The sequence below is a fragment of the Acinonyx jubatus genome, chromosome B1 (genome assembly GCF_027475565.1).
Source record: "Acinonyx jubatus isolate Ajub_Pintada_27869175 chromosome B1, VMU_Ajub_asm_v1.0, whole genome shotgun sequence".
Lineage (NCBI taxonomy): Eukaryota > Metazoa > Chordata > Mammalia > Carnivora > Felidae > Acinonyx > Acinonyx jubatus.
Window position 1 is genome coordinate 16,698,483 of NC_069382.1, and position 23,270 is coordinate 16,721,752.

The window sequence follows — 23,270 nt, forward strand, 5'->3', positions numbered from 1 at the left end:
CTAGTTGTTGTAAGTGATGAATCATTAAATTCTACTCCTGAAACCAATATTGTACTGTGTGTTAACTAAATAAAAATAAGTAAAATAAAAAGCTAGAAACAAAGCCCGTTACCCCTTTCAAGATTATAAGAGAGTTTTGTATTTCTAAATATGTTAAGAAAATTAGAAAAGAGGAAATAACTAGTTATTGGTTGTAATATTATCATCTTCCCTTTAATAACTATGTCAGAAAAGGTTTTAAAATTTAAGTTAGCAGGCAAGTTCTCAAACCTTCTCCAACAGGTGTTTTTTCAGGCTGTATTACTTTCTCCAGAAGATATGAGCCAGTGTATTATTCGCAAATTGCTAGGCTGTGTCTCCATTACTGACAATGACTCGGAGGTTCTCTCCTTAATTCTGCCCCTTGTGTGAACTCACTTTCATATTTCCCTATTTATTACCTATTTTTTCATCCTGAGGTAACAGCTTTTATTTATTTATTTTTAATTTGAATTTTAGCTACACCATGAATAATTTAAATTATTTTAAATTTTTTAAGATTTTTCATTGGAATAGAGCTGACCTACAATATTATATTAGTTCCATGTTTACAAACAACTCAGTGATTCGACTTTCATGTACATCACAAAATGCTCACCATGGTGAGTGGAGTTAGCATCTGTCAGTCAAGCAGGATCTTTTTGTTTTTTGAGAGAGAGAGAGAAAGAGAGAGAGAATGAATACAGGAAAGAGGGGGAGGGAGGGAGAGGAACAGAGAATCCAAAGTGGGCTCCACGCTGACAGCCAACAGCCCGTGTGAGGCTCGAACCCGTGATCGGAGCTGAAGTCAGCCTTAACCAACTGTCACCTAGCTGCCCCTAGGCAAGATCTTTTAAAACATCTCATGACTACTTCAGGCTTCAGCTGCCATCCAACCAGCCAACTTGCAAATTCCTCTTGAAAAATTTTTCTGCTATATAAACACGTTTCTACTCTTACACCTCTGTATGCCAGGTCTTAATTTTTATTTGAAAATAAAAGAATTTTAAGTGCCCGAATGAAAGCAACCTCTTTGGAAGTAGGATCCAAGCTTAGCATGTCGTCTTGTATTTTGACAAACCAACAAGTATTTGCTGACAATTTATATTCTGTCTTAAACTGTAGGTATGCGATAAGTATTGACTTAAATGAATATTCAATCCAGTAAGTTCCAAAAGCGCTCACTGTCAGAGCAGGCAAGCATCCTTTTAAGCCGGAAGTGCCACAACTCAAATTCAACCTAAGTAGCCTGAATAATATTCAGCGCCAAGTAGATTTGGTTGTTGTTCTTTTTCTTGTCCCCTTTTTCTAAGACGAATGCCTTCAGGGTGATTGCCGAAAGTGGATAGCTCTGTAGAAGAATAAATCTTAGGACATCTCAATCGAAAATCCAGAAGTTTATTCCGCACTTGCAGTATCACTGAATTTCACTGAAATTTCTTGCATGTCACATACAGCCCCCAGGTGTCATGTAAACTTGGTTAGCCAACCTATTTGAAAGGTGAAGAACTTAGGATGCTGATTAAGGAAGCATTTTTACAAAGGCGGGGGTGGGTGACACTGGTGTTACCATGTGGAGTTCTAAGCACGAACAACTGCTTCTTTAAAAACAATCCGTTGATTGCCTCTGGTAGCCTAGAAACATCCTGAGAGCGTGCATATTTCTTATGCTAGAAAATAGGGCATTTCGCTCAGCGAGGCAACTTAAAACCACTTAAGGGAGGAAATTCAAGCCATCTTAGATCGCGCTATTCACCTCAAATATTCCAATTATAATTTTTTAAAGATACTAATAAAGAATTAGAACAATGTCCAGAGACTCTATGGAGATTTAAAACGACGTCCAAAGCAGATATTTTTCCAAACGGGTATTTTTTTTAATTGACGTATAATTGACCTACAATGTTGCATAAGTTTCTGGCACACAACATAGTGAGTCAGCATCTGTATCTGTGATGCTCTGCTTCCCACAGATGTAGCTACAATCAGTCACTATACACTAGTGAAATACCATTGAATACATTCCCTTTGCTATACCTTTCATTCGTGTGATTTATTCATCCCATAACTGGAATCCTAAACTTCCCATTCCCCTTAACCAATTTGCCCATCTCCTATCTCCCTCCTCTCTGACAACCACCAATTCTCTGTGTTTATGGGTCTTTTCTGTGTGTGTGTGTGTGTGTGTGTGTGTGTGTGTGTGTGTGTTGGGTGATTCCACATATAAGTAAAACCAAATGGTATTTGTCTTTCTTTAACTCACTTCACTTAGCATAATACCGCCTAGGCCGACTTATGTTGTGGCAAATGGCAAGATCTCATTCTTTTTTATGATTAATATTCCATTGTGTTTGTGTGTGTGTGTGTGTGTGTCAAATTCTTTATCCACACATCTATCGATGGACACTTCAGTTGTCTCCATATCTCAGCTGTTATAAGTAATGCTACAATGAATATGGGACATAGATCTTTGCAGGTTGGTGTTTTTGTTTTCTTTGGGTAAATAACCAGTAGTGGAATTATTGAATCATGGGGTATTTCTATTTTTAATGTTTGGAGGAACCTCCATACTGTTTTTCACAGTGGCTGCACCAATTTCCATTCCCACCAACAGTGCATGAGGGATTTCTTTTCTTTATGTCCTTGCCAACACTTGTTATTTCTTCTTCTTGATTATAGCCATCCTAACAGATGTGAGATGATACTTCATTGTGGTTTTGATTTGCATACTCCTGATTATTGGCGATATTGAGCATCTTCTTATGTGTCTGTTGGCCATCTGTATGTCCTCTCGGAATAATTTCTGTTTATGTCTTCGGTCCACTTTTTATTCAGATTGTTTTTTTTATATTGAGTTGTATAAGTTCTTTATATGTTTTGGATATTAATTGCTTTTTGGAGGTATTGTCTGCAAGTAACTTCCATTCAGTAGGTCGACTTTTAGTTCTGTTGATGATTTCCTTCACTGTACAAAAACTGTTTTTATTTTGATGTACTCCTAATAGTTTATTTTTGCCTTTGTTTCCTTCACCTGAGGAGACATATCTAGAAAAATGCTGCTATGACCAGTGTCAGAGAAATGACTGCCTGTGTTCTCTCTAGGATTTTTATGGTTTCACATTTAGGTCTTTAGTCCATTTAGAGTTTATTTTTGTGTATGGTATAAGAAACTGGTCCAATTTTATTCTTTTGCATGTAAGTCTCCAGTTTCACAGCACCATTTATTTGAAGAGACTGTCTTTTCTCCACTGTATATTCTTGCCTCCTTTGTCATAAATTAATTGATCATATAACTGTGGGTTTATTCCTGGACTCTCTGTTCTGTTCCATTTATCTTTGTGTCTATTTTTATGCCAATACCATATTGGTTTGACTCCTACAGCTTTGTAGTATATCTTGAAATCTAGGATTGCGATGCCTCCAGCTTTGTTCTTCTTTCTCAAGATTGCTTTGGCTATTCCAGGTCTTTTGTGATTCGATACAAATTGTAGGATTGTGTATTCTATGTGGAATAATAATATGGCATTTTGATAACGATCGCATCGAATCTGTAAATTGCTTTGCGTAGGGCAGACATCCTCACAATATGGATTCTTCCAATCCATGAGCATGGTATATCTTCCCATTTGTTTGTGTCATCTTCATTTTGTTTCAGCAGTATTTTATCATTTTCAAAGTACAGATCTTTCATCTCCTTGGCTAAGTTTATTCCTAAGCATTTATTCTTTTTGGTGCAATTGTAAATGGAATTGTTTTCAATTCAGATACTTTTCAAATCAGGTATTTAAAAAAACAGAACCATCAAATGTTGGTAAGAACTAAATGCAGGAGGTTTAATTTAGGACATTTTATCTTTGGTTACCTTTCAGAATAGCCAAGGGAAAAATGATTGTGAAAGCTAGCAAAAATAACCTCCATCATATCCACAATTAATGCTGAAAGTTGCTACTTTCTTATGCAATGAATAGGTGGAGGAACCAAAGATCAGATCCAAATTTAATCCTGTAGACCAAAACTCAATGACATATTTAGGAGTCTTAATCCGGTTTCCAGGCAATTCTGAGGATTACGTTGGCAAATTTGGATAAAATTTGGGGTTCAATAATAAAATACTACACAGACCAGAAAAAAAAATCAGAAAAAATTTAAACAGTAGCCAAGCATGCAAGAGAAAAAAAATCAATAAAATGTCTTTACAAATAGAATATTGCCTTGAATCAATAATTTTAAATATCATGAAGAGCTGTAGGAAGAGAATGTCAACAGTACAGAGAAGAATTCTATCAGATAGTGAATTGTGTTAAACATTGACTTTGTGGGGCGCCTGGGTGGCGCAGTCGGTTAAGCGTCCGACTTCAGCCAGGTCACGATCTCGCGGTCCGTGAGTTTGAGCCCCGCGTCAGGCTCTGGGCTGATGGCTCAGAGCCTGGAGCCTGTTTCCGATTCTGTGTCTCCCTCTCTCTCTGCCCCTCCCCCGTTCATGTTCTGTCTCTCTCTGTCCCAAAAAATAAATAAACGTTGAAAAAAAAAATTTTTTTTAAATAAATAAAAAATAAACATTGACTTTGTTAGCTTGAAACCATTTTCCACGTCTGTACATACATTTAGGTTATAAGTTTTTGAATGGTAAATACTTGTCTGAGAAAGTTATTGTAGCTTGCAGAGGTGATTCATTTTAAATTAGAGAATGGCTTGGATATTGAAATAATCAGCCTCTCAAAGGTTGGATATTGAAACAATCAGAATCTCAGTCCTACATGCTGCAGGGGGATAATGGTTATTATGAAAGGGAAAATGGAGACCTAAGAGAATTTATGCAATTTCCATAATGTTGCCAAAGAGAATTCAATCCTAAATCTTCAGTTTCTGACTGATTTCACTTATCAGTCACATTGTCCACTTAAAAAAAAATGAGCATTAAAAAAATCACATAAAAAGTACTAATTGTAGAATGCATACTAATAACATAATAGCATTATTTCTGTAGTAGTTTATAATTTCGAGGCGATAGGTAGGTGGATGGGTGGATGGGTGGGCCGAATCTAAATCTATTCTCCTAGTGTCCCTGTGACACAAGATGGGGAACTAAGGCTTAGACAGATTGAATAACTAGACCCAACACATATTACGAATAAAGGTATCGCAGATATAAAGGACTCAGCCTGGGTCTTCAGATTTTCATTCCTGTGCCCCTTCCACTGTTCCACACTGGGTTGTATGCTGGAGTAAGAAATACCGATCATTTATCTGTGAATTTGGAGTTTCAGGGTTGTTGGTTTGTTTGTTTTTTTTTTTAATCTACCTGAGGAGGTCTATATAAGAACAAATAAAAGAAAATGTGGGCAAGTGCTTTGAAAATTGAGAATTGCTCTATGTGCACAAGTACAAAGCACTAGCCTCCTAAATAAGAGGTTATTTTTATACCTCATCTGCAGAAATCAGATCAGAATAGCTGTCTGTGAAACGTGCACCGCACACAACAATCTCACAAGTTGCCTACTTTCCTTTTCTCAAGCTTGAAAAACGTTTCACGCCTGAATTAATAAATTTGCAAAATAAAATTGCAGGATTGAAAATCTAAATGCCTTTAATAATAGGGGTTAGCTTGGTAAGGGCGCTGGAAAATACTCCTGTTTTAAGTGGAAATGTTCATCATAAGATGACCAGCGGTTTTTGCAAAATCAGTTATGGATGAGAACAATATAAAAGAGGCTTTACTTTTATCACAAAAGGTTTATTTAGATTTTCAATTAAGACACCGGAGCTGAGTTTTGAGGAATACTCTGGATCTGTTCTAATTGCCCATGTCCCAGAAGTCAGACCTTTGTTAGAATTCTATTTACTTTATATCTGAATTCTGTGGATATTAAATGAATCATAGGACAGCATCACTTTAAGGAAGAAGAGACTGTAACAGGCAAAATGAACCTTTATGAAAAAAAGATTTCTGAAAGGAGAAACTGACTCAATAATATTGTCCAAAATGTATTGGCTTTTGTTTGTTTTAATGTTTATTGAGAAAGAGAGCACGCATGAGCAGAGGAGGGAAAAGGAGAGAGGGAGACAGAATCCGAAGCAGAATCTTGGTCGTCAGCACAGAGCCTGACGTCAGGCTCAAACCCACGAACTGCAAGACCGTGGCCTGAGCTGAAGTCGGATGCTTAACTGAGCCACCCAGGTGCCCCCAAATGTATGGTTTTTATTTTTATTGTGGGATTGGGGCGTTTGGTTCATAAACGGATATTTCGTTTGATGTCTTTGGCTTTAAAGATCCCACAGAACACTGGTTTTTAAATCACCAGTAAACTATGAAACTAGCCGCCTTCAGGACCCCAGTAGAGACATCCCAAACTGATTTTGCAGGAGAGATTGTCTGATTCTTTATTCTGTAACACGGTGAAGGGCTTCCTTCTATCTTTGAACACCTATCTATCTATCTTCCTTCTATCTTCCTTCCATCTTTGAACACCTAAGAGTGACGTGCTCACACATGTGAACCCCCCAGTTCTTTAGACGTGTGTTGTCACCAACAAGGTTGGCTGGCTGCCAACCTAGCCTGTTCCTCCTAAGTGGTTACATTTTTGAAGGGGTCACTGCAGGCCTAGAAGAGCCAGTCCAGGTGGTCCAACCAGAGGCCAGAAAGCTCCCCCAGGGGGACTGTTCACGCCCATACACCGTGGGTCAGTTCATCATAAGTGTCCCCAGAGCATCCCACCCAAGCTCACAAGAACCTGCATTAATCCCAGGGATCCAACCTATTGTCTCTGTGTAGTCGGTTACTTCGTTCTCTGCCAAGAAGGGAGAACTACTTGGGAAATGTCTAAACCTGGGGAGCATTTCTTGGGAAATAAAACAGGGAAACTAGATGTTCTGCTGAGATATTTTTTAGCAGATAGGAGACGAATCACCCAGATAGTTTAGGACAGGTGAGACATACTTTCATCATAACACCATTTCCTAGGTCTGTGATGCCTGTTATCACTGTATGTGTATATAACATTGCACTCACAATTCTTTTTTTAATTTTTTGTAATGTTTATTATTTTTGAGAGAGCGAGCATGGGAGGGGCAGAGAGAGAGAGGGGGGCAGAGGATCCAAAGCGGGCTCCATGCTGAGAGCAGCCAGCCCCATGTGGGGCTCGAACTCATGAACCGTGAGATCATAACCTGAGCCGAAGTCAAACGCTCAACCAACTGAGCCACCCAGGAGCCCTGCACCCACAATTCTTATTGCTAGTCAATCTCATAACATTAGAATGTCCCACTTCACAGTGAGTTTAATCACCATGCAAAAAAGGATACTAGAAGCAGAAAGACTCAGATTTTGTCCCACCCCATCATTTTGCTGATGCGAAAACAGTCCGGGGAGAGGGTGATTTATCTGTAATCGCAGATCCATTCAGTAAAGAAGACCTGGAGTCCAGGTTCTAGATCAGTTCTCCTTACAGCCTCCTCCCATACTTCCCTGTAGGATCCGGTGACAGGTTTGTCCCCAACACAGGAGTACTTGACTATAAGCACATGCATATACTTGTTTGCACCCCATATGTGATGACAAATCCACCTCTATCATCATGCCTTGCCCCTGAACTTTCTCCTGACATTTGAGTTAATAAGGGAAGCTTCCATATGCCCCTTCATACCACCTGTCCCCATTCTCACAGGATCCCAAGCGAGTCAGAACTTAGAACAAGGCAGATTGCCCTCAGGCGCTCATGAATGGCAGGTGACCCAGACATTCTGAGTTTTATTTCAGACATATTACTGCTTTGAATTATTTTGCAGGGTAGCACAGAAGCCAAAATATAGATGAACTTTTAAGGCATTTGTAAGAGAACTTCTGGAATATAATACATTTGTAAGTTCAGGACTATCTTTTTTTCTGATGCATGACACAATTAGGAAACAGATGCACATGTGATCTCTTTGAAGAGATCAAACCTAATGATGGTGATTAAAAGATACTGAAGAACAGAGTCAGAAACCGTGGTGGAGAAGAAAAGAGAAAGCGAAGGAAGAGAAGGAAAGAGAGCAAAGAGAAAATGACAGCCAGGGGACAGTGAACAGAGTGGTCAAGGGCTCAATCAAGGTAGCTATGAACACATTCAATGGGACCTAGCCAGGAATACTGGTGAACTGATGGTGAGGGTGGCCAGGGCACTGGGGGAGGCAGTGAACCTCAGCTTTCCTTATCTGAGCAAAGGATAGAAACAAAGAGTCGAGTTCAATACAGGCAACCAATTGTTTGTGGATGGTAAAAGAGAAAACATTCATGTTGGCGGTTTCCAGTACTTAGACTTGGCATAAGTTCTAGTTCAAGCTGTGAATAATAATAATACTGTCATCTCTCAACACCCTTATTTCATTTCCAAAAGTGACGGTCATGTGTGTATACATAAGGAAAAATATATTAAGCTGCGGATGTATGTTTTGTGTACTTTATTGTCTGCGTTATGCCTCGACTTCAAAATAGTGGGGTTTTTTTAAAATTTAATGTTTATTTTAGGTGGGGAGGGGCAGAGAGAGAAAGAGACAGAATCTGAAGCAGGCTCCAAGCTTTAAGCTGTCAGCACAGAGCCCGATGCGGGGCTTGAACTCACAAGCTGTGAGATCATGACCTGAGCTGAAGTAAGACACTTAACTGACTGAGCCACCCAGGCGCCCCTCAAAATAGTATTTTTTAAGTAGGCATGCCTGCCTAAGACTGTAAGAATCTTAAAAACAGCCCTGGGGCATCCAAGGTTTGCAGCTTCTCTGAGTAGAAACACAAGAAGGACAGAGACAATACAGGCCTGAAAGAAACCAGTGCGTTCAGTCTTGTACCTAACAGGAGTTACACTCAAGCAGAGAACACAGTGCTGATGATGATCTAGTCTTACAGTCATTCTAGGGAACTTTTTAATTTGTTTCTTTTTATAATACTGACAGTTTACCCCACTGCGTACCAGATTTAAAAATAATAATAAACTCCTATAGACAGGTATCTTTCTAAAATAGTATGGTGCTGTCTTCTTAAACAGAATACACCTGCTGTTTCAGGAGGAATTAATGGTGAGCAGAGTTCTTCTTCACAACATTCCCTCCAGAGATTGTGCTTTTCAGTTTTTCAGACCTGTTGTTAATGAGTCAGTTTCAACCCGTGCTGTTGGCCGCATGTGTTGTTCCTTTAAATGTGTCAGTCATCCTCCTAATTTATGGCTTATAATCTGGACACGAGCCTCAGCGCTCTACAGTGCTGTAAGAACAAATCAGGGGCTCCTGGGTGGCTCAGTCAGTCAAATGTCTGACTCTTAATTTCAGCTCAGGTCGTGATCTCATGGTTTGTGAGTTCAAGCCCTGCATCAGGCTCTGGGCTCATGGCGTGGGGCCTGCTTGGGATTCTCTCTCTCCGTCACTCTCTGCCCCCCCCCCCCATCTCGAAATAAATAGACTTAGGAAAAAATTCTAAGAACAAATCAGCAATCGGGGGTGTCTGTTATTTGCTTCTTTCCATTTACTGGCTCTATTCTAGATAGGTTAGATTGCCAGATCACTGAATTTTCAATAGGCAAGATACTAGACTTTTGCTTTATTTTTTTTTAGTAAAAGTTTTTTTAAGCATAATATACATGGAGGAAAGTATACAAACTGTAAGTTTAGAGTGCATGGTTTTTAGCAATTTTTAACAAAAAACACTTAACAGTTTTTAATACACCCTTGTTAGGGTGTATTACACCTAATACACCTTTAGGTGTATTTAGGTATATTACACCTTTAATACACCCTTGTTAGCTATACCTAGAAAAAAAGAACACATAACATTACCTACTTCGTCCTTTTCAAAGTATGCATCATTTTCCACATGCAGTGTGTCCTTTCCCATACGCATGGTCTCACTAGGTAACTGCAACAATTGTGTGAGGCTAGAGATGAGAGGTTTTCTGTACGTGACAAATGGGGACAGTGAGGCTTGGATAACTTACCTGATGTCTCAGATCACAAAGTAGAGAGCAACGATATTAATCCTAGTGTCCCAGGGCAGGACTCTTCCCATTACTAGGCTGTGAAATTGACTCAGAAGATGGAACGCGGTGGTACCAATTCTAGTCTCACAGTTTGGACAGGAGAGAGCTGCACCCCAGCAGCTAAGAGCCTGGTGGGCTTTTGGAGCCTGTGTCTGCTCCGACTGACCAGTGCCCCTGAGATACGGCTGTGAAACATTTTACATTTCTTCTCGGGGAAGTCACCTGTCAACATACCCTCTTAGGCGAGGGAGGGGCGTAAATTAAGCCCGCCATTATACCAGATTTCCAAAGGAAACGTCAAAGCTGCAGATGCCTTAGTTTTATTTCCTTAACTCATTTCTTCTGTTCTCTTCTTTGAGTCTTATCTCATTAATACCAACACAATAATTGAACTGAAATGGAAGGATCGAACAATCATGAGAACTCTTGATAAGCATCCTATAACTCGCTGGAATCAGCTCTCTCTCTCTCTCTCTCTCTCTCTGTTTCAAAATTATCAACCATTCTAGAAAGCCTCAAATGTTTCGAATTGCAGCAGTGGTACAAGTGAAGAAACAAAATCCCAATTATAAAAATATGACAGGTCTAAAGCTTTGCAAATGAAAGCTCACAACGGGTCTCCCGGCTAGCCACAGAAATGTAGTGTGCCCTAGGCGGCCTTACTGAAAACTTGCTATTGAATACAAAATACAAAGTCGTGTGGAAGGCACCCTTTGTACAACTATTTTTCACAAAACAGAAGAAGCTGAATTGTTTCAGGCATGTGAATGTTTTTTTAAATGGAAGTTCTTGCAAGACCCAAACTTCCCCAATGACGTAATAGTTGCTATCAGCAAGGCAGAATGAGCTCTGGGGACAAGCTCTGTGGGTTCGATACCCTGCTCCACCGTGTGCCTAGAGTGCACACGACCAATCTGTGTCCTCAGTTCCTCCCCTGTGAGGAGGCTAAGGGTAGCACCCTACTACAGCGCTTCCCCAAGGATTCAGTGTACGTGGCTTTCAGAACTGTGTGTGGCCCACAGAAAACTGCTTTTATTGCTGGGAGGGAAGGAGCCTCTTTTGTGTCTGTTTTTGCAAGGAGACAGGAATGCATTGAACGGGTCAGAGCAAAAGTCCAGTTATCGAATCCTAATCCAAGAAATTAAAGCAATCACTAACACAATGAGGAGGCTGCGAAGCAGATTAACCTATTATAAGCAGAGCCAGCACCCCCAGATCCCAGAAATAGAGGGAACAGTGGAGACTGGCAAGAAATCAGCCATGATGAGAAAGCAGGCTTCCCCCACTGCTTTGCTCCTGGGGATGACAGGTAATGTTTTTTTTTAAGATTTTTTTCTAATAAGCCCTTTTAAAATATTTTTTAATGTTTATTTTTGAGAGAGAGAGAGCCTGACAGTGTGTGAGCAGAGGAGAGGCAAAGAGAGAAGGAGACACAGAATCTGAAGCAGGCTCCAAGCTCTGAGCTGTCAGCACAGAGCTCCACGCGGGGCTCGAACCCATAAGCTGTGAGATCGTGACCTGAGCCGAAGCTGGACACTTAACCAACTGAGCCACCCAGGTGCCTTATTTGTGTTTTTAGATTTCACATTTAAGAGAGACTATATGGTACTGGTCTTTTCTCTGACTTATTTCAGGTAGCATAATGCACTGAAGGTCTATCCATGTTGTCACAAATGGCAAGATTTCATTCGTGTGTGTGTGTAACTTCTGTACATATGTATGCATGCGTATGTATATATATGTGTTCATATATGTATGTATATATATAGTACATCTTTCTCCATTCATTGTTGATGGACACAAAAGTTGTTTCCATATCTCGGCTATTGCAAATAATCCCCCAGTGAACATGGGGGTGCAGATATCTTTTTGAGTTAGCATTTTTGTTTTTGCTTGGCACGGAACTGCTGGATCATCTGGTTCTATGTTTAATTTTTTAAGGTTTATTTATTTATTTTGAGAGTGAGAGAAAGTGTGAGTGGGGGAGGGGCACAGAGAGGAGAGAGCGAGAATCCCGAGCAGGCTCTGCACTACCAGGCAGAGGTGGGGCTCAAACGCATGAACTGTGAGATCATGACCTGAGCTGAAGTGGAACGCTTAGGCAACTGAGCCACCCAGGTGCCCCTATTTTTAATTTTTTGAGGAACCTCCATACTGTTCCACAGTGGCTGCCCCGATTTGCACCCTAACAATTTACAACAGCGCGCAGGGTTCCCTTTCCTCCACATCCTCACCAGCCCTTGTTATTTCTTCTTTTTGATAATAGCCATCTGATGGGGGTGGAGCGATACCTCATTATGGTTTTGATTTGCATTTCCCTGATGGGTTACGTTGAGCATCCTTTCGCGTGTTTGTTGACCATCTAGATGTCATCTTTGAAAAAACCGTCTATTCAGACCTTCTGCCTGTTTTTAAATCAGATTAATTTTTTGCTGCTGAGGTGTATGATTTCCGTATATATTATATATATCGTATTATATGTTCCGTATATATATTCCGTATATATTATATATATCGTATATATATAATAAATATCGTATATAATATTTTATATTAGCCCTTTATCTAACATGGATTGCCAATAGTCTTTCCCAGTCAGCAGGTTGCCTTTTCGTTTTGTTGATGGTTTCCTTTCCTGTGCAGAAGCTTTTTAGTCTGATGTAATCCCAGCTCTTTATTTGTGCTTTTGTTACTCCTCCTTTTGGTGTCAGATTCAAAAAATCATCACCAAGACTGATGCCAAGGAGCTTCCTGCCTATGTTTTCTTCAAAGAGCCTCTTCTTGAAGGCAGAATTCCTCTAGTTTAAGTCCAATCGTATGTGAAATGAGGTTATTCAGTGGACTAACTCAAATTCACTTTGTGTTAGCAGGTGATAATGAAGTTAATTCTTTTTCTAAAAAAGATTTTTTTTTTTTTTCAGAGAATGTGAGCAGGGCGGGGGGTGGGAGGTAGAAAGCAAGAGGGACAGAGGATCTGAAGCAGGTTCTGTGCTGCCAGCAAAGAGCCCCACGTGGGCAGATCATGACCTGAGCTGAGATCAAGGGTCGGATGCTTACCTGACTGAGCTTAAACCATTCCCTGTCGCAAGCATTATAGAGAAAAAGGGGGCCCTCCCGGAGGGCAGCTAAAGAAAATTAGAGTGTGACCTACTACCTTATTAGAACAAAAAATACTGCTTTTGACAAACATGTAAGTAAGTGCAAGGTTCCTTCCCCTCCCCACCCCCACCTCCAGAAAGTCAGCCTCCAGCTAAAGAGCTAAGTACCTCATCACTTAAAGATCTGAACACCCCCTGTCCTATGCAAGGCCGTCCCTGGTCTCCCACCCAAGATAAACCAATTTCAGTTCATTGCTTGGACGATAAAGCAAGTTAAGCTCAAACACAAAATTAGCTTTAGGTAGTAGATTATATGTAAATATACTCTTTTCTGTAACAATTTCTTTTAAAATGGCAACAAGTTTACATTCTAACTTGGAGGAGTAATAACCTCATTTAGGAGCCTTCAGGAGTCTTTGTAAATTGCGTGCCCAAAACTGACAACAAAACTAAAATAATGGCACTATCATTTCACCAGCTTCTATATTTTCTCCTATTGTAACAAAGTTGGGAGGAACAATTGGTAAGCTCATTGATCTGATTGTCAAGGACTTCTTGAGGAACTTTCTGCAATCTCTCAATCCAGTAAAACCTCAGAAACTGAAAACCGTATGGTGGGGGTTTCCCCTAAAATTAAGAGGATCTGACTCTGGTTGAGTTTTCTACCCCCTTGAGGACTTCAGATTCCCTGTTTTCTTGGAGGGGAGGGGAGAGAGAGAGAAAAGAGAAAACTTACACATGCGGGTTAAAGGAAAAGTAAAGTGACAGGCTTCTGTCCCTTTGGGAAAAATTAAGCCCCCAGTTTGTAAGAAAAACGCACTTTTTTAGAAAAAGCTAATGGACAGCTGGGGCCAGGGGGCTGCGTTCCGCAAAGCGGCCAGGAAGGAGGGGAGGCGGCCGTCGGGTGAAGGTTGGGGGGCCCCGGAGCCCCTACCTGCGTTTCTCAGCTTCTTGTTCCGATACACGGACAGGATGACCAGGAGGTTGCCCAGGACGTCCACCACGATGGTGAAGATGAGGGTGAAGGCGAGCGTGCAGGCCAGCCAGGAGGGTCGCGGCCGCGCCCCCTCCCCGCTGCCGGGCGCCCGCTGCGAGGCGTTGAGCAGCGCGCTGCCGTTGCCCTTCAGGGTCCCGCCCGGGGCGCCCCACGACCCTGCCATCGCGCCTGCCCTCGGAGCGCGGCGCGGCGCCACCCGGCCCGCGGCTCAGGGCTCCTCCGGGCCCTGCCCGCGTCTACGCCCCATCCCGAGCGCTCCCCCGCGGCCGCCCTGCCCGCTCCGCCGCTTCCCCGCCACCTGCAGCCCGGGGACACAGGGCAGCCGCCCGGAGGCTCCTCGGTCCCCCGGGGCTCAGCCCGTGGCCACAGCGCCCCCGTGCGGGCTGCCTGCGCCGGGCCGCCCGAGCTCCAGCCTGGCAGCGCGCCCCGCGAAGCCACAGGTGGGAAAAGTCAAGGAACTTTCTCAAGTGTTGCACCATTCATGGAACAGAAATCATTTTCCCCAGCTCCTCCGCCCTCCAGTACTGCAAAGGCAAGCCAGGATTTTCATAATCTTCCCCCCCACAAAGCTACTTTTATCTTGATCTTTCTTGAACACTGTAAGGGTTCAGTAGGTCAACTCTGTCTCCTTCAATTAAAAATAAAAATAACTTTTGCAATTTAAAAATTCCAAGTTCTCAGCCTCAACCTCTGTGTGCCTCTGGTTGCTGCCCCCGGTGGAGAATCCGGACACTGGAAACGGCCCCTTGAAATGGCGGGAAGATTCCACCGGGAGGGCTGATTCAAAGCAACTGTGCACTTTTCGTTTCGATTTCAAACGTCAGCGGGCTGAATGGTTTCAGAGTAGCCGCAGTCTTGCTCCGGCAGCCGCTTTTTCTCCAGCTGACTTCTTCCAGGAGTGGTACCGATCCTAGCCATGTGCTCTCTCCCTGTAGACGTCCAAGATTAGGTTTGGCACATACTCACCCTCGAGCTTTTAAAAAGAGCTTCATTCGGGGCGCCTGGGTGGCTCAGTTGGTTAAGCGTGGACTCGACATCGGCTCGGGTCACGATCTCCTGGTGAATTCAAGCCCCACATCTGGCTCTGTGCTGACAGTTCCAAGCCTGCTAGGGATTCTCTGTCGCCTGTCTCTCTGCCCTCCCCCGTTTGTGCGTGCTCGCTGGCTCTCTCTGTCTCTCGCAAAAATAAATAAGACTTAGAAGCAAATAACTTCACTTGGCCATTGAAGGTGTCCAGGCAATCTGCAAAGTCCTAGGTTCCAATCAATTCCACGGCATTCATGAACGTACTTGTTCGGGAAGTAATTCACAGACTTGGCTCAAAACACAGCCCTTACCCTACAGATGGCGGGTGTGTGCGCTGTGGGGCATTTGTGAGCTACAGAAGTGACATGCAGGAAGGACAGCATTAAGGAAGGAACTTAGAAATTAATAGGTACATTAAATAAATTGAGTAATAGAGGTTTTTAATGAATACACTTAAATTTTTAAGTAGGCTCCTTGCCAAACGTGGGGCTTGAACGCACGACCCTGAGATCAAGAGTCAGATGCTCTACCAACTGAGCCCCCCAGGCATCCCAATAAATGTTAGTTTTTAGAACAGTTTTCGACATACAGCAGAATTGAAAGTACAGAGATTTCCCAGATACCCCCATCGTCTCAGATGCACAGCGTCCCTACTGGCTACAGCCCGCATCACCGTGGTACATTTATTGCAATCTGTGAGCCCACACTGACTCATCGTTGTCCGAAGTCACAGTTGACAGTAGGGTTCGTTCTCGGTGGTGTACGTTTTGTGGGTTTGGACGATTGGATAATGACACGCATCTACCATTGTTATGCGTCCACTGCCTACGAATCCTCTGTGCTCGGCCTCTTTTTCGCTCCCTGTTCTCTTCCCTCAAAACCACTGATCTTTTTAGTGTCTTCAGTTTTTGCCGCTTTCAGCATGTCCCGTAGTTGGTATCGTACGTTGTGTCACCTGGCCAGGTTGGTTGGCTTCGTTCACTCAGTAATCTGCTTTTGGGTTTCTTCAATGCCTTTTCATTGCTTAATAGCTCATCCTTTTTAGTGCAGAATACTATTCCATTGTCTGGATGTCCCACGGTTTACATATCCATTCGCCTAACAAAGGGCATCTCCATTGCTTCCCAAGTTGTGGTGGTTGTGAATAAAGCTGCTATAAACATCCACGTGCAGATTTTTGGGTGGACATAGGTTTTTAGCTCCTTTGGGTAAATGCCAAGGAGCACTGTTGCTGGAGTGTATCTTAAGAGTATGTTTAGTTTTATAACAGTCCACCAAATTGTCTTCCAAGTGGCTGGACCGTTTTACATTCCTCCCCCCACCCCCCCGCCCCCGCCAGCAATGAGCGAGAGTTCCTGTTGCTCCAAATCCTCATCAGCATTTGGTATCGTCAGTGTTCCAGATTTGGACCATCCTAGCAGGTCTGTAGTGTTATCTCCTCGTTTTAATTGCAGTTCCCTAGAGACATAGGATGTTGAAAGTCTTTTCATATGCTTCCTCATCTGAATGTCTTCTTTGGTGAGGTGTCTGTTCAGGTCTTTTGCCCGTTTTTTAAATTGCATTATTGTTTTCCTCACTGTTTTTTTTTTTTTTTTTAACAAAATCTTTTTTTTTTAAGTTGATTTATTTTGAGAGAGAGAAAGCAGGATAGGAGCAGAGATAGAGCGAGAGAGAATCCCAAGCAGGCTTTACACTGTCAGCATGGAGCCCAATGTGGGGCTTGATCCCACGAACCAAGAGATCATGACCTGAGCCAAAATCAAGAGTCAGACGCTCAACTGACTGAGCCCCCCAGGTGCCCCTCACTGTTTTAAGTATTCTTCTTGTATTTTAGATAACAGCCCTTTATCTGATGTGTCTTTTGTAAATATTTTTTTTCTTTTTTTTTGACTTTTTTTTTAATTTTTTTTTCAATATATGAAATTTATTGTCAAATTGGTTTCCATACAACACCCAGTGCTCATCCTTTCAAAAGGTGCCCTCCTCAGTACCCATCACCCACCCTCCCCTCCCTCCCACCCCCCATCAACCCTCAGTTTGTTCTCAGTTTTTAAGAGTCTCTTATGCTTTGGCTCTCTCCCACTCTACCCTCTTTTTTTTTTTTTTTCCTTCCCCTCCCCCATGGGTTTCTGTTAAGTTTCTCAGGATCCACATAACAGTGAAACCATATGGTATCTGTCTTTCTCTGTATGGCTTATTTCACTTAGCATCACACTCTCCAGTTCCATCCACGTTGCTACAAAGGGCCAGATTTCATTCTTTCTCATTGCCACGTAGTACTCCATTGTGTATATAAGCCACAATGTCTTTATCCATTCATCAGTTGATGGACATTTAGGCTCTTTCCATAATTTGGCTATTGTTGAGAGTGCTGCTATGAACATTGGGGTACAAGTGCCCCTATGCATCAGTACTCCTGTATCCCTTGGGTAAATTCCTAGCAGTGCTACTGCTGGGTCCTAGGGTAGGTCTATTTTTAATTTTCTGAGGAACCTCCACACTGTTTTCCAGAGTGGCTGCACCAGTTTGCATTCCCACCAACAGTGCAAGAGGGTTCCCATTTCTCCACATCCTCTCCAGCATCTATAGTCTCCTGATTTGTTCATTTTAGCCACTCTGACTGGTGTGAGGTGGTATTTCAGTGTGGTTTTGATTTGTATTTCCCTGATGAGGAGTGACGTTGAACATCTTTTCATGTGCCTGTTGGCCATCCGGATGTCTTCTTTAGAGAAGTGTCTATTCATATTTTCTGCCCATTTCTTCACTGGATTATTTGTTTTTCGGGTGTGGAGTTTGGTGAGCTCTTTATAGATTTTGGATACTAGCCCTTTGTCCGATATGTCATTTGCAAATATCTTTTCCCATTCCGTTGGTTGCCTTTTAGTTTTGTTGGTTGTTTCCTTTGCTGTGCAGAAGCGTTTTATCTTCATAAGGTCCCAGTAGTTCATTTTTGCTTTTAATTCCCTTGCCGTAGCAATCTCTTACTTGACACATCCCCAAAGGCAAGGGAATTAAAAGTAAATATTTTCTTCCATCCTGTGGCTTATCTCTTCATGCGGTTGTTCACAAAGCAGAAGTTTGTAATTTTAACGAGGTCTAGCTGACCAATTGTTTCTTTTATGGATTATGTCTTTGGTGTTATATCCAAAAAGTCTTCTCCGCATCCGAGATCATTAGGTGTTCTCAGTATTGTGTTCCAGAAGTTTTAGAGTTTTGCATTTCGCATTTGGTCTGTGACCCGTCCGAGTTAATTTTGTGAAAGGCAGAAAGTCTGCGTGTATATGTGCACGTGGATGTCCAGTTGTTTCCACACCGTTTGTTGAAAAGACACTATGATGAGGGGCCATGAGGCAAGCTGAGGGCCAAGCCCAAGCTGGCATCACCCACCCCACAGGCGGGATATGTGTGACAGTCCTCAGGCACTCCTGGCTGTCCAAGGACAAAGGAAAGGACATAAAACAAATGGTTAAACTGATAGAGATATTTACAAATATCTCAGTAAGTGACAAGAAAAAGGCCGTCTGATCAACAGCCTAACCTCTAAAAACCTGCAGACTCCGTGTCCTGGGGCCCCTAGTATCACCCTCCCCTCCATAGTGATGTGGGGAACAAAGGCAAGAAGGAAATGGCAGGTAAAATTACATTTCCTTGTAACTGCAGCCTCATGACAAATACTTGAGGCAAATCCAGAGTAGAATGTTTCTCCAAGAACCCCCTTCGGTCCTGATGTCAATGTCTTTCTAGAGGGAAAGCAACCTTAGCTTAACAAAAGCAAGGCCTCAGGTATCTTAAGAGTCCTCTTTAGCATATCCAAGTCCCTCTGGAGGCTTCGCTTTTGTCTTTACCTCCCCAATTCCACAGTATGTAACCAGTCAGTCTTCACAAGCCCAGTGCAGCTCTTCCGGCCCATAAAGAGCTGTCCCCGTGCTTTAATAAAATCACCTTTTTGCACCAAAGACGTCTTCAAGAATTCTTTCTTGGCCATCAGCTCCGAACCACCCCACCATCACCCCAAAACTTCCACCAACTGTACTGCCTTTGCTCTTTTTCAGGGTCAGTTGACTCTATTTATGGGTCTATTTGTGGGATCTCTATTCTGTTCCATTGATCTATGTCTACTCTTTCACAATCCCATACTCTCTTGATTACCGTAGCTCTATAGTAAGTCTTGAATGCAGGTAGTGTCATTCTTCTGACTTCGTTCTTGTCTATTAATACTCAGCTGGCTGTTCTTTGTGCCTCTCCATATAAATGTTAGAATCGGTGTGTCCACAGACACAAAAAAGCTTCCTAGGAATTTGATTCACATTGCATTTCATCTAGAGATAAAGGTGGGAAACTGACATCTTGACCACATTACGTTTTCTAATGTATGAACATAAGCTATGTCTCCCATTTTTTAAGTTCTCCTCGAGAGCTTTCATCAGAATTTTACAATTTTTCTCACGTAGATCTTGTACATATTTTGTTAGATTTATACCTAAGTATTTCATTTTAAGGGGTGATCATGGAATGGTAATGTTTGTTTTGTTTTTGTTTGTTGGCTTTGTTTTTTGTTGTCATTGTTTTGGTGCAAAAAGGTGGTTTTATTAAAGCATGGGGACGGGACCTATGGGCAGGAAGAGCTGCCCTGGGACCATGAGGAGAGACTGATTATATACTTGGGAGTTGTGGGAGGTAAAGACAAGGGGAAGTTTCCAAAGGGATTTTCAGGTGCTAAAGAAGACTGGAGGCCTTGCTCTTGTCAAGCTAAGGTTGTTTTTCCCTCTAGCAAAGCATTGATGTTAAGACAGTAGGGAGTTCCTGGAGAAACGTTTTACTCTGCCTGCCTCAAGTATTTGTCAATGAGCTGCAGGTTATAAGGAAATTTAATTTTCTCTGCCATTTCCTTCTGCCTTTGTTTCCCACGTCATTTCCCCCTGAACAATTTTGACCCTTAAATCTTTAAGGTTGCTGAGGGTGGAAGGTCTTCTCTTCTGTAACTTCTTCTTGCTAGATAGGGGCATAGAGATGTCCCTACCTATGGGTCAACGTTGGTCAATTGGGGACTTTAGATATATATAGGAGTTACCACAGGCAGAGGCAGCCAGTCAAAGGTAGACAACATATGTGAACCTCCTTGAGTAGAAAGGATCATCTGTCAGCTAGAAGTTATGGAGGTGAAGGAGTCTTGGCAACAGGCAGGGGGACACCAGAAAAGACAACCAAATAAAGTTAATATGATGAGAAAGAGAAGCCTAAATAGACAATCTTTCAGAGTTAATCAGAATTTTCCTCATGTCCTTTATAAATGTGGTTTTTTTTAACGTTTATTTTTGAGACAGAGTGCGAGTGGGGGAGGGGCAGAGAGAGAGAGGAAGACACAGAATCAGAAGCAGGCTCCAGGCTCCGAGTGGTCAGCACAGAGTCTGACACGGGGCTCGAACTCACAAACCGTGAGATCATGACCTGAGCCGAAGTCTTAACCAACTTAACCAACTGAGCCACCCAGGCGCCCCTCCTCATGTTCTTTATTGTCATTTGAAGAGAAATTCAAGGTCTTGCACTGTGGTGGAACCCCTCCCTAAGGAATCTGGTGGAATTCTTCTCAGTACAAAGGAAGGCGACGTGCAACGTGGCCCAGTCAACTCCTAGACACGTATGCACAGCTCTGACCCGACACTGTAACTTGCTTGGACTGTGTCCAATCAGGCTATATGTGTCACCAAATATGGGAGACAGAGAAGTAGAAATTTCCTAAAAGGCTGCACCCCGCTCTGCTCAGGGCTCAGCCTTTTGTGGGGGGGGGGGGGGGGGTCTTAGCCCACTGAGCCCATGCCGGCACAAGTAAAGTTGCTTCCTGGACAAAAAGCCTCGGCGTCCTGTCTCCCTGTGCGAGAATCTGGCTACACCACAGGTTCACCACAGGAATAAAAAGGCACATTAGTTTGCTCATTGGTTTCCTGTGAGGGAGGTACAGGTTGAATTCTTGATGGAGGAGTCCATGAGGAGTGTCCTAATCTTATTGCAGGGGGAGTACATAACATGACCTGGCAGGGCCCTTCCATTTGGGATTAAATCCCCTGCTGTATTAGACTTCCAGTCAAATAAACCAGGTTTCCTGGGTTTATATGGGGTGGGTTGCTATTTCAAACTTCGCTTGTTCACTACTGGTATACAGGGAAGCAATTGACTTTGTACATTAACCTCATATTCTGCCACCTTGCCATAACTGCTTATTAGCTCCAGGCATTCGTGTGTGTTCTTTTGGGTTTTCTACATAGACGATGGGGTCATCCGTACAGTTTTATGTCTTCCTTCCCAATGCGTATGCCTTTTATTTCCTTTTCTTGTCTGAATTGAATTAACTAGAATTTCCAGTAGGATGATGAAAAGAAGTAATAAGAGGTCGCATCCTTGCACTGTTTCTGATCACAGTGGAAAAACTTCTGTTTTCGTACCTTTAGGTATAACGTTCGCTGTAGCTTTTTGGTAAATGTTCTTTATCAAGTAGAGCAAGTTCCCTCTATTCACAGTTTACAGGCAGTTGTTATCATTAATGGGTATTGTATTTTGTCAGATTCTTTTTTTGCATCTACGGATACGATCGTGTGATTTTTCTTTTTTAGCTTATTGAAGTGTCAGATTATGTTGATTTTCTAGTGTTGAACCAGGCTTGTCTACGTGGGATTTATCCCACATATATGCTATAAATTTCCCTCTAAGCACTGCTTTCAATGTATTCCACAAATTTTGATAAGTATTTTTGTTTTCATTTAAAATTATTTTTCGATTGCTCTTGAGATTTCTTTTTTGGCTTCTGTGTTATTTATTTGTTTAATCTCCAAGTATCTGGAGATTTTCCAGCTATCTTTCTGTCATTGATGTCTGGTCTGAAAACAGATATTGCATGATTCCTATTCTTTTCAATTTCTTGAGGTGTATTTAATGACCCAGAATGCGGTCTTATGACCCAGAATGTGGTCTGTCTAGGTAAACATTCCCTGTGACCTTGAGAAGAATATGTAACGTGCTCTTGTTGGATGTCTATAGATGTTAATTACATCTCGTTGACTCATCATGCTCTGAACTTCAAACATGTCCTGATTTTCTGCCTGCTGGATCTGTCCCTTTCTGGTAGAAAACATGTTAAAGTATCTGCCTAAATAGTAGATGCATCTATTTCTCTAGTTTGATGAGTTTATGCCTCATGTATTTTGAGGTTGTGTTGTTAGGGGCATACGTGGACAAATGAGCCCTCTATCGTTATGCAATGCCCCTCCCTATCCCTCCAAACTCTGAAGTCAACTCTGGCTAAAATTAATGTAACTACTCCCGTTCCCTTTTGATTAGTGTTAGCGTGATACATCTTTCTTCCTCCCTTTAATTTTGATCTATATCTGTCCTTACATTTAATGTGAGCATTGTTTTAGACAACTTATAATTAATTGGGTATTATTTTTTGACCCCTTCTGGCAATCTCTTTTAAGTGGCATATTTAGACCGTATATGTTCAAGGTGATTATTGATATAGTCGGATTAATATCTACCATGTTCAATATAGTTTTCCATTTTTTGCATTTCTCCTATGTCCTATCTTTGTGATCCACTCTTTTGTTTTAGTTGAACGTTTTATAGGACTCTATTTTCTCCTTTCTTAGCATATCAATTCTTTTGTTTTTAATTTTTTAAACATTTATTCATTTTTGAGACAGAGAGTGAGAGAGAGACAGACAGATCATGAGCAGGGTTGGGGCAGGGAGAGAGGGAAACATAGAATCCGAAGCAGGCTCCGGTCTCCGAGCTGTCGGCACAGAGCCCGACGCGGGGCTCGAACTCACCGACTGTGAGATCATGACCTGAGCTGAGGTCAGATGCTTAACTGACTGAGCCCCCTGGGCACCCCAATTCTTATTTTTTAACTTTTTTTAGTGGTTGTCGTAGAGTTTTTAATGTACATTTGTAACGAATCCAGGTCCACTTTCAAATAACATAAAACGACTTCATGGGTGGCACAAATACTTCATAATAACAAAATATTTCTAATTTCTCCCTGTCATCTTTGGTATCATTATTGTCGTTCATTTCACTTAGACATAAGCATACAAAAGTATATATGTGTATACAGCATACATAATCAAATACATT

At 42.0% G+C, this 23,270-nt stretch overlaps 1 protein-coding gene across 1 annotated transcript in view; it reads right to left on the reverse strand.

Moving 5' to 3' along the window:
• Positions 1–15,420, reverse strand: part of MTNR1A (melatonin receptor 1A) — a 40,427-nt gene extending 25,007 nt beyond the window's left edge. The window contains exon 1 of the mRNA XM_027077485.2: positions 14,055–15,420. Coding sequence (XP_026933286.1) covers positions 14,055–14,280 — 226 coding nt within the window. The 5' untranslated portion in view covers positions 14,281–15,420. The remainder of the gene's footprint in view (positions 1–14,054) is intronic.
• Between the last annotated feature and the right edge of the window lie 7,850 nt (positions 15,421–23,270).